This window comes from Dryas octopetala, chromosome 3 (assembly GCF_963921425.1).
Source record: "Dryas octopetala chromosome 3, drDryOcto1.1, whole genome shotgun sequence".
NCBI classification, from domain to species: Eukaryota; Viridiplantae; Streptophyta; class Magnoliopsida; order Rosales; family Rosaceae; genus Dryas; species Dryas octopetala.
The window spans coordinates 8,598,286-8,614,229 of NC_141368.1; the positions used below are offsets into that span (position 1 = coordinate 8,598,286).

The window sequence follows — 15,944 nt, forward strand, 5'->3', positions numbered from 1 at the left end:
CTCTGCTGTGTGCTTACTCTCTGCTGCGGATGCCCTTTCTGCATCTGATACCTTTCCTTTACCCATTTTGGTAAATTCCTTTCCTTGTCCCACGGTGGGAGTCTCAACCCCATTCATTTCCCAACTTTCACATTAATATAGTGTATAAAAATTGTAGATAAGTCTATAACTATAAGTTATTAGCAATATTTTTTTTTTCTTTTTTTACATTGAATGAAAAATTCATGTAGAACTAGAAATATTATGGAGCGATTTTTTTGATATAATCAATACACTGTTACGTGGTGTAACCAATATATATATATATCATAATATATTAATATTAAAATAATGAATAATCAATTCTTCAATTCACCATGTACTTCATATTTAATTTATTTAGAGTGGCTAATTATGCTTCTTGGCCAAAAAAAAAAAAAAGAGTGGCTAATTATGCTGCTTCACTAACTAGACGAAAATTGTGTGTGGACAATTGGGTCTATAGACCCTCAACTTTTTTAGTTTTTTTTCCTTTCTTGTAATGTTCTTATTTACTTTTTTGTAAAAATAGATGATAAAGTAGATGTTTTAGTTTACGTATAGTGAGTTTTGGTGGTTTATTTTCGTTAAATTCATTGTTCGAGTCTAAGCATAGATTGCCTCTTGCTTTTCAGTTTGTAATACACTACCCTAATACACCAATTTGCAATCCCTATCAATACTCCATTTTCTCAAAATCTTATGAATAATTGGACAAACTCTTCCTTCAGAAACAAAAAAGAAGAAAAAAGACAAAAAAGGACAAACTCATCTATTTCGGGTGGTCCATGCACCACCCAAACCCGGCTCACCTACCCACGTGGAAACATATCACAGCGACTCCCACTCTCTCACTTCATCCCAGTGACTACACTATACCACCCATCACTGCCTTCTCTCTCTTCCCGTGAATATAAATTTCGGCTAATAAACAAGCGCCGTCATATATGACATTATTCGCAGTTTAGCAAAATCCCTCACAACTTTCAGTTCCCAAAGCCGTCACGACCACCATCGGAGAAAGAGACACACGCAATGAAGCAGGGGCTCGCTTTCCCATAAAACGACACCGGAGTGGGGGTTAGAAAACCGCGCCGATCGAGTCGCGCCGGAAAAGTTCTCAGATCAAAGTGCTCCGACCACCTAGGGTTCGCTCATTGATTGCTTGGTTGCTCTGCTGCTGAAAAATGGCTTCGGAGGATGTGAAACCGAGCGAATCGGCGGTCTCGACGATCGTCAATCTGGCCGGGGAGGCCAAGCTGGCCAGAGAAGGCGTGGTCAAGGCTCCCAGCCTCGCGGTTCTCAGTGTCTGCAAGTCTCTCGTCGCCGGCGGAGTCGCTGGCGGAGTGTGAGTTCTCGTTTTCTCGAGCTTTCCGCCTATTTGTTTCCGAGGAAACGAAGTTTTTCCTCGGGAAATAATTTTCCCGCAAAAAATTGGATTTTGTGTTTTTAAAATTCGTTTAATGAGTAAATTAATGGTTGTTGTGTGAGGCAAAGTTATAAACGACTCTGTAAATTTAATTACCTTTTTATAACAGTATGTTTGTGTAAATGGATTGGTGAGGTTTAGGCTTGAGATAACATGAATCAAATTAGAAAATTTGAATCTTTTTGTGTTTGTTTGGAGGCAAGAACATTTAGATTGGAAAAAGTAGGGGTAGAGACGGATTTAATTATATTTAATTGGTTAATGAAAAAGGAGGGGAAATAAGAATCTTAAATCTTGAAATAAACTAAAGCATTGTGAAACATGTGATCCTTGGTTTCAAGAATTCCATTAAATTATTTTTGAGCATCTAAAATGTCAAAGTATTTGATTGGTCAGTGTCGGTTTTATAGTAATGCTGATAAAGGCATTACGAAGTTGAAATAAATTGTTGTTTTGGAATTTGCTCGGTGATAATAGCAGGATTTATGCATTAATTCTTTTTTTTTTTTTTTCTCCTATGCTATTGTCGTGTTGATTTTTTCAATACTGAAAATTTAATATCCATGCAGGTCACGCACAGCCGTTGCTCCATTGGAACGACTGAAAATATTGCTCCAGGTTCATTTTATCAATTAATTGTGTATAATGGCTTTCACTTGTTTATATATGCAGAAACATACACACACTAACACAAAAAGATGTACAATGTTCCTGATATCCATTGATTATCTTGCATGCAGGTCCAGAATCCCCATAACATAAAATACAATGGGACTATACATGGCTTGAAATATATCTGGAGAGCTGAGGGTTTCCGTGGACTGTTTAAAGGAAATGGCACCAATTGTGCTCGTATTGTCCCCAACTCAGCAGTCAAGTTCTTCAGCTATGAGCAAGCTTCTAAGTATGTTTGTAACAAGATTCAATGTTGCTTTTTTTTTTTTTTTTTTCCCGGCTTCCAGTGTATTCTTAAGTTAATTTTTTTGGCTTTTTTGTTCCTTTAATATTTGGCCATCAATTTTGTATTATTTCTCTAATTGTAAAATCTTTTGCAACTTCTGAATGCATCACGTTTTTTTTTGCACCTTCAATATTTTCCCCTCTTCCCTTCTGCTGATTGCTCCTCGTTATCTTTATGACAGGGGAATCTTGTGGATGTATCGGGAGCAAACTGGAAATGGTATGTCTATACTTACCATCATTTAGTTGCCTTGATGTGTAATGGTTAGCAATTTAACGGGATTCTTTTGGAGACTTTACATTCCATTTAAACATTTCGGTCACTTCTGCATTAGGCCAGTTTACATTTTTACTCAGGTGGGTTGGTGTTTAATGATGTTATGCCTAGTAAGCGTCTGACACAGGTCATGTAACGTCCTCATAATCACATAATACACCAACAAAAGGTAACTATATTACTGATATGATGTCATCAGTGGGAAAATGATGTGATATTTATTGTTCCTTTGAATTCATTGATAGACAGGTGGAGTCAATGGATTATTATCTAATTCTCCTTTTGTTTTATTGCCTGCAGAAGATGCTCAGCTCACTCCTCTTTTACGTTTGGGAGCTGGAGCTTGTGCTGGAATTATTGCTATGTCTGCAACTTACCCAATGGACATGGTGCGAGGAAGGCTAACTGTACAGGTACTTTTTTTTCAGTCCCTGCGCTCCATGAGTATTGAAGAACGATTGTTTTAAAGATTTTTTATATTTTTCCTCCATTTCAGCCATCAATCTCAATGATTGAAGCTGCAGGAGAATAATTACTTTCTATACAAAGTTTCAGAAAATAACATTTGCAGTTGTTATTGGAGAAAATATATTGGGAACTTACTCTGGAAGGATTTATATTTTGTTCGTCTTAAATTTGCAGACAGATAAGTCTCCCTTTCAGTACAGGGGAATGTTCCATGCTTTATCAACTGTGCTCCGGGAGGAGGGTGCACGGGCTTTGTACAAGGGCTGGCTTCCTTCTGTTATTGGAGTTGTAAGTTTCTTTTGTAACAAATTTGTTTCCACTTATTCCTTACTGCCCCTTTTGATGCATTAGGTCAAAAGTAAAAAGAAAAAGTTATGTTGATTAAGTAATAGGATCATTCTAGGATTCATACTACATGTATAGCATAGAATAAATATTATATTTTATTAATGTAGGGAACTACTCGTTGCTTCTGCCTTTCATTATTTTTCTGAAGTTTGATTGAAAGTTTTGTATGGGCAATTAATGTCACCTGTTTCTAGATTATACTTCTTTTAGCAATTTAAGTCTATGAATGCGACACTTACAAATATGTGAGCCTTATATCCTCATTTTTCGCTCACAGGTTCCGTATGTTGGCCTCAACTTTGCTGTGTATGAATCCCTAAAGGATTGGTTAATCAAAAGTAGACCATTTGGACTTGTTGAAGATTCAGAGTTGAGTGTGACAACACGGTTGGCATGTGGGGCTGCTGCTGGAACTGTTGGGCAAACTGTTGCTTACCCTCTTGATGTTATTCGTCGAAGAATGCAGATGGTGGGATGGAGTAATGCTGCTTCTGTTGTCACTGGTGACGGGATAAGCAAGGCCCAACTTGAATATACTGGCATGGTTGATGCATTTAGGAAAACTGTTCGACATGAAGGCTTTGGAGCATTGTACAAGGGTTTGGTTCCCAATTCTGTTAAGGTCAGTCTTAATCATTTATACTGTGATTTGTTTGTAGAGAAGTGTAGGTTGTAGGTATGACCTTAGGTCTAACTAGTTATCAGTTCCTAAGAACAGTTTTTTAAGGCTGGGCAAAGGACTTAAATTAGATGCATGCTAGACATGGAATTGCAATAATAATATCTTAGGGTGATTGATTGCATGATTGTGGCAAATCGGATTATTAATAAGAAGTCTCACTAGGATTAATAAAGAAAAGAGGTTTAGAACTTAAATTTTGTGGTGCATGGGTACTAGATTTCTTTCTGGTGTCACCTTTAAATATTAACTATGAAACACCGATCTTAAACTGTTATGAAATTGTATATAAAAGCTAGGACCAAAACTTTGATTCTTCTTTTTATTCCATGACCATTGGTTGTTGATTCATGTCTTGGACTTTTATTTTGAACTTTATTAATCAACTTGTGGTGTAACTATTTCAAATAGATATTATATATGGTGAAAAAAAAAAAGACACAGAGAATACATGTAGGGGCTGTGTAACTGTGTTCAACTTGTACTGCCTCCGGCTTTCTTCCCTTGCTGTGTGCTTTAACGTGTGCAGGGATTTTTGTATTTCAATTTTGGTGAACTTTGTTGATATAGATGAAGATTATCAGTTATTAATATTTTACAAACCTGCCTTTGCCTGAAATAACAGCATAGTTTCATCTGCTGAAATCTTTCAGGTAGTCCCATCCATTGCTATTGCCTTTGTGACGTATGAGATGGTGAAGGAAGTTCTAGGAGTTGAGATCAGAATATCAGACTGAAATTGTGGGAGCTCCATGATATTTGTCAGTGCGTTTGCTATTTTTGTAGGCCGGGGATAGAGGTCTGGTAGCTAGGGGTAATTTATTTTTTCTTACTCAAGTTAGAAGTGAGTCTGAGCCTGTGTTCATAAATTGCTCTCCCTTGTTTTCCTTTCTGTATTCCCTTATGAACATGATGTAGAGGTTTGGGCTTCTCATTCATAGCTATGGCAATAAGTGTTTTGACAATGCAAAACATGCATTTGCATGCCTTCCATAAACGTTAAAATAGTATTTTCTACATGCTGTGACATTTTACCGAATCTACTCTCTCTCTCTCTCTCTCTATGGATTTATGCTTTGGTGGCATTCTGTTTCGAGACCATGCTTAATATGCCTCTTTAAGACACATAATTTCTTTGATTTAATGCCTCTTTCATATCAATAATTTAAGAGCATCTCCAGCCTTTCCCTAAACTTTTCCCCAACCATTACCTAAAATCTTCTCAAAGTTGAATGGATGGGGCTCCTCAAACTCTCCCCAAACTTCCAATAGTCAGATTTTAGACTAGAAACCCAAACAGAAAAAAGATTTAGGGAAAATTTCAACTCTAGCATTGGAGAGCCCTTCCCCAAATCTAACTTTTTTCCTTAACTTATCCTTAATTTGGAGAAAATATAGGGAAAGGACTGGAGATGCTCTAAGTAAATATGTTCTTGTGGGTTGCTGAGCTTCCAGCAATCACTTATTTGTAGTTGTTGAAATTTTGCTTTATACATATGCTGTAGACTTTACAAACTTAATTTGCAATAAAGAATAATTGAACTATGCTTTCTAGGTAGTTTTGCTTCATTGTTCTCACCCCAACCTTGCTGCAGTAATGATAAACAGGACAACATGAATATACTGTTTGTTTGAGAGAATTTCAAGGCTGTTCCTGTGCTTGCATTCTTTCTTTCTTTGACTGATTATGAGTAATACAGTGTTGGAAATTTTGTATGACATCTTTTGCTCTCTCCTCGGTGACCTCTTTCCTTCTTCTCCAATGACCTTATTCTTTACATTCTTCGGCCATGCCTGGACATTGCATGAGTAACATTCTATCAAACTTCTGCTGTTAAAATAGAAAACAACAAAATGTTGCTAGGTTCATGTTCTAAAGCTGATTCATTGAAGATTTGGTTTTAAATCTATATTGTATAAATTCTGTTAAGATACTAACCTAACATCCCTTATTCTTGTTTGAAACCTTTGAGCTCGTCTCCGGACAGGCTTGACCTCGTCGGTCTCCCTTCTCTTGGTTTTTAATCTCTTGGTGATTGCTTTAGCTTCATCTCTATTTCTTTCTTGTTCGCACTCCTCAAAATTTAAGCTTTCTTCGGTTGGTAAAGAAGAAAACAATGAAAGAAACACAATGACAAGGTTCAACTCAGCTGTAAACTCTGAGTTTGGCAATTGGGATGGGATACATGTTTCATTCTGTTCTTCGTCACTGTCTTCCTGCACCCGATTTACTTCGTCTGCAACTCTTGCAGGTTCTGCCATTTAGCTAGTGCAAACCTTTACAACAAATTAAACAAAAAGAATTTAACTCCAAAATTCTTTTGCACTAATTATAATTCTAGTGAAGTAGGGAAACAATAAGATTGAAAAATCAGATTTTGAATTCTTCAGAGGGTATTGACGTGACATCCCTTAACATGAGAGAAAGAAGGGTTGAAACATTAAGTTGTGGTACCTTTATTTCTCTCATGTTGGATGCCACGCTTCTATCCCGTTGTAGTAGGTAAGTTATTCTCGAAGGGCATAGTCCTGCTTGCACCTTTTGTGCAGAGTCTGCAGCTTGTTTGTTCTTCAGAAATGAATGATTCATCTACCAAAAAAGAAAAATACAATCCACAACACCCTTTCCATAAAAAGGTCACACGAAGTAATTTTTTATCTGAAATTCTCGAGAGCCCTCTTGATTTCTATTGGTTGTCAGAGATCAAATCACCAAACAAAATTATATGTACCATTTCAACGTATCATTATCACACAAATACCAATTAAAAATGAAAAAATGAGAATGAGGAGGAGAGAGATTGAGGGCTAATTAAATAATAATACCAGGGACTGATTGTGCTCGCAGACCCCAGACTCAATGAAGAATACCCTTTTGGCATGTCGCAGGTGGCTCATAATGGATAATGTGATTTGTAACATGAAGGACCAGAGTGTGTATACGTAAATTGGTCACAATTAGTAGGTCAAATTAAGGTTTACCGTTAATCTAGGACTCATTATTATTCCCACTGGTAAACTTTCATTGGAGGGCCAAAAATAAATTTTACTAAAATTTATTTGCACCATTCTTAATCTAAATTTGTAAATCAGAAAATATAGGCCTATTCTTAATTCTTTGCTAAAAGATGCGCTGCCTAATTGAAGTCCCTGAAAAGTACGTATATAACAGATTGTGCATCCATTTTTATTACGAGACCAATAGTTTGTTGGTGTTGTTAAAGAAAGTTAAAAAATGAGTGCTACAATTCTCACCCATGTGCTCTATTTTCTCACCCATTACTTTATAAAAATATTAATCACTTGTTTAATTTTTATGAAATGACATCTAAAGATTTATGTAAACAAAAAGATATTTTACCCACCCACTTCTCTATACTCACCTAAACTCATTTCATCTTCTCTTCATATTCTACACTTTAATATACAAGGAAAACCACTTTGGATTCATGAACAATAATTTTTTTTTTCTTCTGCAGAGATTTATTCACAATATGACTTTAAAATATTATTTCAAATATATAATTTTCTCTCCATCATTCATATTCTCAAATGCCCCTTGTTTTTTTAATTATTTTGTTTAATTTCTTCTCTTATTCACAATCTCACCCTAACATAAAAGTTTTTGGGCACATTACAAAGTTACAATTTATGGGTTAATTTAACCCTGCCCCTCACTAGGAGTATGTATGAGGTTGTATATGAGCTGAAAATTTGGTGAGTGAATAGAATTTAGGATTTATGGAAGAAAATATAGAGAAAGAAATTTGGTGGAAAAAGTGTTTATTAATAAGAGTATTTTAGGGACATTATGGGGTGAAAAAAGAGAATTATTATTTCTTAAAATTTTAAAAGGGGTGTAATAATATGATGGGTGAAAAAATAGAACATGGGGGGTGAGAATAGTAGCACTCTTAAAAATATGATAAATTAAAAAAAGGAGTTTAAACTTTCAACAACCATATATACCATCCAAACACAGTTTTAATTCATGAACTTTGACTTACTTGCTCATTTTTGAATATAAATTTCTAAACCTTTAAATTTATAAAGTATGGGTGGTAGGACTATCAAGTATTCTCCAACACCCTTCAAGAGACCAATGGTTGCTCCTCAACCTTAAGCCTTGACGTCCGATTATAAGCCACTCATTCACTGACTACGTGGTTCACTGAACCTCCTCCAATTAAATCATTCTGAGACACGTATGCTGCTACGTACACTGCCACCAAAGTTGCATTGAATTACAGCAAATGCCCCTACTAAAGCTGTGGGACTGATTAGATTTGTTTCACAAATTTCATTGCAACGGATGCGACAATGGGGATATCTTGTTATCAAAGTTTGGCAGACAACCACGAGTGGCTGCATTTACAATTGCTAGGTTACTAGGGTTGATAGTACACCTTGCAAAATTAATATCATCAATTAATTATGAGGATCGAGTTGAAAGTGTCAGGCAATTGTATATAAGAATATAAATAGAGTATTAACGTTCGTAAAATGTTTTGCATAAGATAAAGTTTGTATAAGTTACTCTAAATAGAGTATCAAGGTTTGTATGTAGAAAGTTTGGTATGTGATTAAGTTATACATATGATATTTATGCTATAGTAGTGTTTGATTTATGAATGTTCAAACGTTTCTCAAACATTCCGCAGAATGTTAAATTTTGTTTTTAAAATTTTCGAGTCTATTTTATATGTATAATTGCACGAGGATCCTAACATGGCAGAGTTAGTAATAAGAACGAAATAATTGTTCATTTCTGTAAACTAAATCAGCTAGTCGTGTATCTGGCTAGAGAAAAATATCCTAGTTGCACTTTTTGCCAGAGACCTGAGAGTTGGAAACATGCAAAACCATCAACACCCAAACCCAAATGGAAAAATAATATATAAAGTTGTTAAATAGACAATTCCTCTTTTCAAAAAATATGGGGTGGCTTAGAGAAATTGAGAAAGATTTTCACGTTCCTATTAGTCTCTTACCATGTAAAAGATTTTAGACATTGATTAGCCACTTATTCTTTGTCAATTGTCACTGTTATATATAATGTTTCGCTGTCGTTAGTTTGTAGAAAGAAGATGCTTTCTATTCCAGCCAAGTTTTTGGTGGCTCTCTGTTCTGAGCTTGCAGGGGATTTCCTGGCTTGCTTGCTTACTGCTACATTGCCTGGTGCTTGATTCAATGGTCATGCTTCTTCTTTTTGGTTTGAATTTGATTAAGATTATTGGGTATTGTTTGTTTTTTCACACGATTGTGTTCAGATTTAGTTGGCACTGATGTAAGAACTTGGTGCTCTTTTGATGTTTGGATTCTGTGTGGTGATGTTTTGACTGTTAAGAATGATGCATCTGTGTGATACTGTTAACCGGATAAGTTGTTTCTCTTCTGTTTGTTTGTCTGCTTTTGTTTAATTTTGAAATGTAAAACATATTTTTTTTACAGTGTTTTTCTGTTACTTCATGGGATTATGAATCTCTAAACTATTTATGGAGCACATTCTATATTTGACTTGATGGGGTTGTCTAGATTGCATGTTTAAAGCGCCAGAGTAGTTGTTCCATTTATTACTCATAATTGACCTAAACAGAAATGTGGTTTATGTTCTTGAAACCAGGATGTACTGTTGCATTCATGCTGATTTTGATACCTCCAGAATTAATTAATTTTCCTAGTCATTGATTGTGAATTCTTGAGTTTGTGACCTATTGATTATGAAATTATCTATGTTCCTTATCAGTGATTCTCTTAATTTTGACATGAGTACAGGCCATTTCGCCACATATTATTTATATTGATTGAAGGAAGTGCAGTTGGATGATATTGAGGATTTCATAGATAAAATGGCTGCAAATGGTGTAGTAAGGAATGAAGAAATTAAGCAAAAGGATTGTGATCCTTTTCTTAAACTGGATGGTCAAAATATGTTGGGATCACCAGTGATGTGCATATTGTCAAGGAGCAATTGGCCAGAGAGCTCACCCAATAATTGCAGTGTTACAATGGAGGGCAAGGATTTGAGTAGATGTGTAACCTCCCTGTCTGGATCCGAGCCCCCCTGTAAGAGCTCGTGTTCCATAAATGACACTGGGGTTGTGGTTGACGAGTTGCCATTGAAAAATTATACGAAACAAAATTTGGCTTTACTTAGTTCTAGTCAGGGATGTTGGGAAAATCCAGATCAGGTAGCAAGTGGATTTATAAGTAAGGATTCCCATGGTGGTTCTTTATTACAAGACAATGATCAGATATTGTTGAGAGTCAGAGGTGAGCTTAGTGAAATGCCTTCAGGCATACAGAGTCTGAAGGCTTTGTCAAGCAATCACTTTGAGCAAGACTCAGAGAAAATTTCTGCATATTTAAGGGTTAGGGACAGCAAGATCATCTCAAGCAATATGCTAAGTATTGCCAAAAGACAACTGAAGACCCAATCTACTAATAGCTATTCTCAATTACTTGTAAAGGAAACCTTGAAGGGTAAGGGAATCAGCAAAATTTCATCTTGCAGTGCCTTTGGTAGGCCAGTTATGGACCAGAATGGTAAAAAACAGGGTTGTGTTTCTGAGGTAGCTTGTGATGCAAGGTTGAAATCAATTGTCAACAATGATCAGTTTTGTTCACATATGCTTGATAGGTCTGGTCCAGAATCTACCAGTAATGGGATCTGCTTGAGGGAGTGGCTTAAACCTGGGCGTCGCAAAGTAGATATAGTTGAAAGCCTGCTCATATTTAGGCAGATTGTGGAGTTAGTGGATTTTTCACACTCTCAAGGTGTTGCCTTGCAAGACTTACGACCCTCGCGCTTCATTTTATTGCCATCAAATAGGGTTAAATACACAGGTTCATCAGCCATGAGAGAATCAAATAGTATTATGAACCAAAATTTGATTAAGAAAAGGCCATTTGAGCAGGATGCAAGTTCTGAGCGTATTTTAGGTGGAAGAAAGCTAAAACGAAGTGAAGAGGTGGTATCTGCTAAACAGCAGCCTCAGTTCACCTCTAGTCGAGGCTGTGCAACTAAAGTAGGTAATGAGCACGAATTTTGCATAGCTGGTCCACAAAATTCTGGGTATGGTGAACTCGAGTATCAAAAGAATTCCAGCTACCAAACTACAATGGTTGCAGTACAACAACAATCCATTCGTGTAAATTTTCAATTGGAAGAGAAGTGGTATGCTAGTCCTGAGGAGCTCAGTGAGAGAGGTTGTTGCACACTTTCATCAAATATCTATGGCCTTGGGGTTCTTCTTTTTGAGGTGAGGAGATATTTTGAATTATTCCACAAGTTCTTATTATTTGAAACCTGATTTTAACAACTTGTGCTTCTTGGCAGATGACTTTATTATATAATTTGATTTAAAGTAACATAATTTAAGACTTTTTGTTCACTTATGAAACTGTAATTTAGTAAGACTTTGAAATGATGAATCAAAATGATATGTTGGTCAGAAGGAGTTTTAATGATTTGTGTGGCCTGTTTATGTCAGTTGCTGTGCTGCTCTGAATCATGGGAGGTGCATTCTGCAGTGATGTTGGATTTGCGTGATCGAATTCTGCCACCAAGTTTTCTTTCACAAAATCTAAAGGAAGCTGGCTTTTGTTTTTTGCTTCTCCATCCTGAACCCTTGGCTCGTCCAACAACTAGGTATCACCATCTGCATCATCATTTCTTTCATTTACTGCCTTCTACCATAGTTTATTAACTTTGTCAGAAGGATGAAAAATCAAGGCATTGGTATATATATAGTCTATATTATAATGCTAGCAATTATTCCTAGGCTACCTTCCTTTTCTTGGATAACCTATCCAAATCCAACTTAAAACCTTATACTTATTGTTATTCAGCCACCCATTTGCTTTGCAGTGGGTAGTAGGCATTATGCAAGGCATGCTGTTTGTTTCCTTATGGTGCTTTTGTGAGCCTTCAGGCAAAGGCTCATCATATGTGTCATTCAAGTTAGAACAAAATCCTAGCCTTTTTCCTTAGTGCAGATGGGAATTACTCTCGGATAAAATCCTTATGGTAGTTGACATGGTAGCTGCAAGTCTATGGCCTTGCCTATTTTTGTAGCACACCCATCTGGGCCCAACAAGGCCCTAACTAGGCTACTTAATTGTCACTTGTCAGTGGCTTTGTTTGTCTGATGGGAGATTTCCAATTTTCATTTCCAGTGGTGAGGTGCTTTACTTGTAGTATATATCTCTTACCTATAAGTACAAAAGCACGTGCACACTGTAATGTTCCTTCATTTGCAAATTTGAGGTCTCAGGTCTGTAGTGGCAGTCATGATGAGGAACAAAGGCTTTAATTCATAAAAGAGACCTGGAATTCATCTAAGGATCATTTAGATATAGTAAATGCAATAGACTAATTCAGAAAACAAATAAAAGTTCAATTAATGAAACTTTGATGAGGACATATTTTCAAATGTCAAGGTATTTATGGTGGTTTGTCCTACTACCATGGGAGCGGGTGGGGGGAACAGTGTGCACTATCAATAGCTGTAGTGTATGTTGATCTGATGGAAAATTCTTTATTTCCTGGCCAATGAAGTATGTTTGAATGGGAACATTTTGAATTTTGTATTTTCTGATGTGCAACAGAGAACTCCTGCAGTCTGAACTGATAGGTGGATATCAAGAATTGTATGGTTGTGATGATTTCTCAAATTTTGAAGATGATCGTGATGCTGAATCAGAGCTATTACTTTGTTTTCTTAACTCATTAAAAGACAGGAAGCAAGAGCGTGCCTCTAAGTTAGTTGAAGATATAAGATGCTTAGAAGAAGATATAAACAAGTTTAGGAAGAGGCACTTATCAGGGGCATCCTCAGATTCTTCCTTGGCACACAAGGAATTTTCCAGTGAAAGAGAACAGGGGTTCCGTCTTGAAGACCCTATAAGTTCAGGTGTTTCTTCTAGATTATTTACCGTGTCAAATATGAATGAGACACAGCTGATGAAAAATATCAGTCAGCTAGAGGATGCTTACTTCTCCACGAGATCCCATATGCGGCAAATGGAAATTGCTCCTGTAGCATGCTCTGACAAAAATGTGCTAAACAATCGAGACAAGTGGCGTCATGTGAGAAATGATACTCAGGATTCAGGCATCAATCAGAAATCAGGTGATCATCTTGGAGCCTTTTTTGATGGCATTTCAAAGTTTGCCCGCCATAGCAAGTTTGAATTATGTGGGACGTTAAGAAATGGAGATCTTCTCAACTCTACCAATGTGATTTTCTCTTTAAGTTTAGACCGTGATGAGGACTACATTGCTACAGCTGGAGTATCAAAGAAAATCAAGATCTTTGATTTTGGTTCCCTTGTAGACAGCTCTTTGGATATCCATTACCCTGTAGTTGAGATGTTAAACAAATCCAAGCTGACAAGTGTTTGCTGGAACAACTATTTTAAGAACTATCTGGCATCAACAGATTATGATGGAGTGGTACAGGTGTGCCTCTTACAATCAAAATATTTCTACCTAATAGCATGTATACACGTATGAACATCCAGACATAAATGCCAAATGTGCTTGCCTGTGCAAGCTTTGAGTTAGTACTTTCATTTGAGGCCAGTAATATAAGTCTTTAGTAAATCTGTTTTTTTTACCAATGATAAATGCTGTATTCATGTATGATGTCCAGATGTGGGATGCAGTCACTGGTCAAGGATTTTCACAGTATGTAGAGCACCAAAAGAGGGCTTGGTCTGTCGACTTTTCTCAAGCTGACCCAACAAAGTTTGCTAGTGGAAGTGATGACTTTTCTGTGAAACTGTGGAATGTTAATGAGGTATGCTTTCTAATGATTTAAAAAATAGCCTTAGCATGCAAGATATTTGCATCTTCAAGAACTTGAGTTATCATTGCGGGTGCTACAAAATTATGATAATTACTATTGAATGCTATTTGTGCAGAAAAGTTCAATATGCACGATTTGGAACCCTGCTAATGTCTGTTGTGTCCAGTTCTCTCCTTACTCTTCTCATCTCTTGGTTTTTGGATCTGCCGATTACAAGACCTACGGCTATGATCTTCGGCATACTAGAATCCCTTGGTGCACTTTTGCTGGTCATGGAAAAACTGTTAGCTATGTAAAATTTGTAGATGCAGAAACCCTTGTTTCTGCATCCACAGACAACACTCTGAAGCTTTGGGATCTTAACAAATCTAGCTCAACTGGGTTGTCCTCGAATGCCTGCACCTTAACTTTTAGTGGTCATACTAATGAGAAGGTTGGTTACTTTACTCTAGCTATATGACTTTTTCAGCATTTATTGTGTTTTAATGCTTTAATAGTTCTAACTCTTTGTGTTCTGGTTGCTCAGAATTTTGTGGGTTTATCTGTTTCGGATGGATACATAGCCTGTGGTTCAGAAACTAACGAGGTACAAATTTTTTTATTCTCAAGTATAACTTAGGTTATTATCAGTATTATTTTTTTCAATAATGGGCTGGTTTTCTTGGAGCCTCCTATAGTCATACCTTTAACCATGTAATGTTGTACCAGAATGAGCATGTGAGGGTGAAGGGTCTGCCTAATGTAGTGTTTTCTTTTCAAAAAGATATGTTCCTTCATGAATAATCCCCAAGATGACATCCTCCAAGCGTTCCACAACTTTCTGTTTTATTTTAAACCAATACGTGATTATGGACCATATCTATTGAAATTTTAACTAATCATACTCGTTTCTCTCGCCCTCTCTTTGTTTTTCCCTTTTTAGGTTTATAGTTATTACAGATGTCTACCCATGCCAATCACTTCTCACAAATTTGGGTCGATTGATCCTGTTTCTGGAAGTGAGGTTGGTGATAATAGTGGACAGTTTGTCTCAAGTGTCTGTTGGAGAAGAAAGTCTAACATAGTTGTTGCTGCCAATTCAAGTGGGACTTTGAGCTTATTGCGGATGGTGTAAGTAAAAGGTTGTTCTCCATAGAGCATCCAAGGAATAGTTTCTGTCCCAACACATTTTTTGCCTATCCTGAATTTACTGTCTGCTTGACATGAAAATATGAATTGGAAGCAGAAACTAGTCAGGTTGAAGACTACAATGTGAACAGAAGTTTAACAGAACCAGCCCTGTGTGTCCTGGGTGCATATAGGAATGCACAGATAAAAGAAACCAATTAACGGCTGATTCTGGCAATTGAACTTCATGAGGAAATCAATTTACCTGCGGATACTGATAATTGAACTTCATGAATCTTTGTTCTATAGCTAATTCTAGAAGTGGTTTTTTCTTTTCTTCCATTTATGACATTTTTGAACTTTGCATTAATGTCAGAGCTGAATGGATCTCAGATACTCATGTAAATCACTAGTGCAAAGGCAATGTATGAGTTGGTCCACCTCCAAAACTAGAGGTTTTGAGTGACTAAAGATCATTGTATATTAACTAAATGGCTCCTATTATTTATTCCCAGAGCTTTTTCTGGACAAGTTAATCATGAAGGTGGGCAGAAGTTGGCAAGCTGTGTTATCAAGAATTTCTCAAGGCATATAGATTCTGTACTAGTAATTATTCGCCAATGAACAGATACCAGTATATGGATCTAAATGCTTGGAACTCTAAATTTTAAGAGAAATTTATGGCTTTACTGTGATTTCCCCTCAGAACTGTACATCTTTGTGGCTGAGATATGCAGTCTTCCAGTAATTTAAAACAAGTTTATGGCTTTATTGTGATCGCTCCTTGGAACTCTATATGTATGTGTCTGAGGCACGCAGTCGTCCAATGTTTCAGGAGTGAGGTAT

General features: G+C 36.5%; 2 protein-coding genes across 3 annotated transcripts; both read left to right on the forward strand.

The window, feature by feature from the left end:
- The first annotated feature begins 892 nt into the window (after positions 1-892).
- LOC147290483 (mitochondrial adenine nucleotide transporter ADNT1-like) lies at positions 893-5,218 on the forward strand. Of its 2 annotated transcripts, none has more exons than XM_086238000.1 (8): positions 893-1,366; positions 2,017-2,065; positions 2,188-2,351; positions 2,590-2,627; positions 2,988-3,097; positions 3,327-3,440; positions 3,778-4,122; positions 4,833-5,218. In XM_086238000.1, exons 1-8 carry the CDS (start codon positions 1,206-1,208, stop codon positions 4,914-4,916), a joined length of 1,065 nt encoding a protein of 354 aa, XP_086094126.1. In that variant the 5' UTR covers positions 893-1,205; the 3' UTR covers positions 4,917-5,218. The 2 variants fall into 2 exon arrangements, with proteins under 2 accessions (XP_086094126.1, XP_086094125.1); XM_086237999.1 differs by having other exon boundaries at positions 894-1,366; positions 2,985-3,097.
- A 3,389-nt stretch (positions 5,219-8,607) lies between these two features.
- On the forward strand, positions 8,608-15,867 carry SPA1 (SPA (suppressor of phyA-105) family protein). Its single transcript, XM_086234773.1, has 8 exons — positions 8,608-9,372; positions 9,955-11,441; positions 11,673-11,830; positions 12,790-13,642; positions 13,836-13,982; positions 14,107-14,424; positions 14,518-14,577; positions 14,914-15,867. The coding sequence occupies exons 2-8, from the start codon at positions 10,029-10,031 to the stop codon at positions 15,103-15,105; spliced, it is 3,141 nt and encodes a 1,046-aa protein (XP_086090899.1). The 5' UTR covers positions 8,608-9,372; positions 9,955-10,028; the 3' UTR covers positions 15,106-15,867.
- The last annotated feature ends 77 nt before the right edge of the window (positions 15,868-15,944 follow it).

Bases quoted from the DNA above. Each gene is read 5' to 3' on its own strand.
- SPA1 (XM_086234773.1), top strand. From the start codon at position 10,029: ATGGCTGCAAATGGTGTAGTAAGGAATGAAGAAATTAAGCAAAAGGAT. The intron at 13,983-14,106 runs GTATGCTTTCTA...CTATTTGTGCAG, and splicing joins AACTGTGGAATGTTAATGAG to AAAAGTTCAATATGCACGAT. The intron at 14,578-14,913 runs GTACAAATTTTT...TTCCCTTTTTAG, and splicing joins GTGGTTCAGAAACTAACGAG to GTTTATAGTTATTACAGATG.
- LOC147290483 (XM_086237999.1), top strand. From the start codon at position 1,206: ATGGCTTCGGAGGATGTGAAACCGAGCGAATCGGCGGTCTCGACGATC. The intron at 2,066-2,187 runs GTTCATTTTATC...TCTTGCATGCAG, and splicing joins GACTGAAAATATTGCTCCAG to GTCCAGAATCCCCATAACAT. The intron at 2,628-2,984 runs GTATGTCTATAC...TATTGCCTGCAG, and splicing joins TCGGGAGCAAACTGGAAATG to AAGATGCTCAGCTCACTCCT.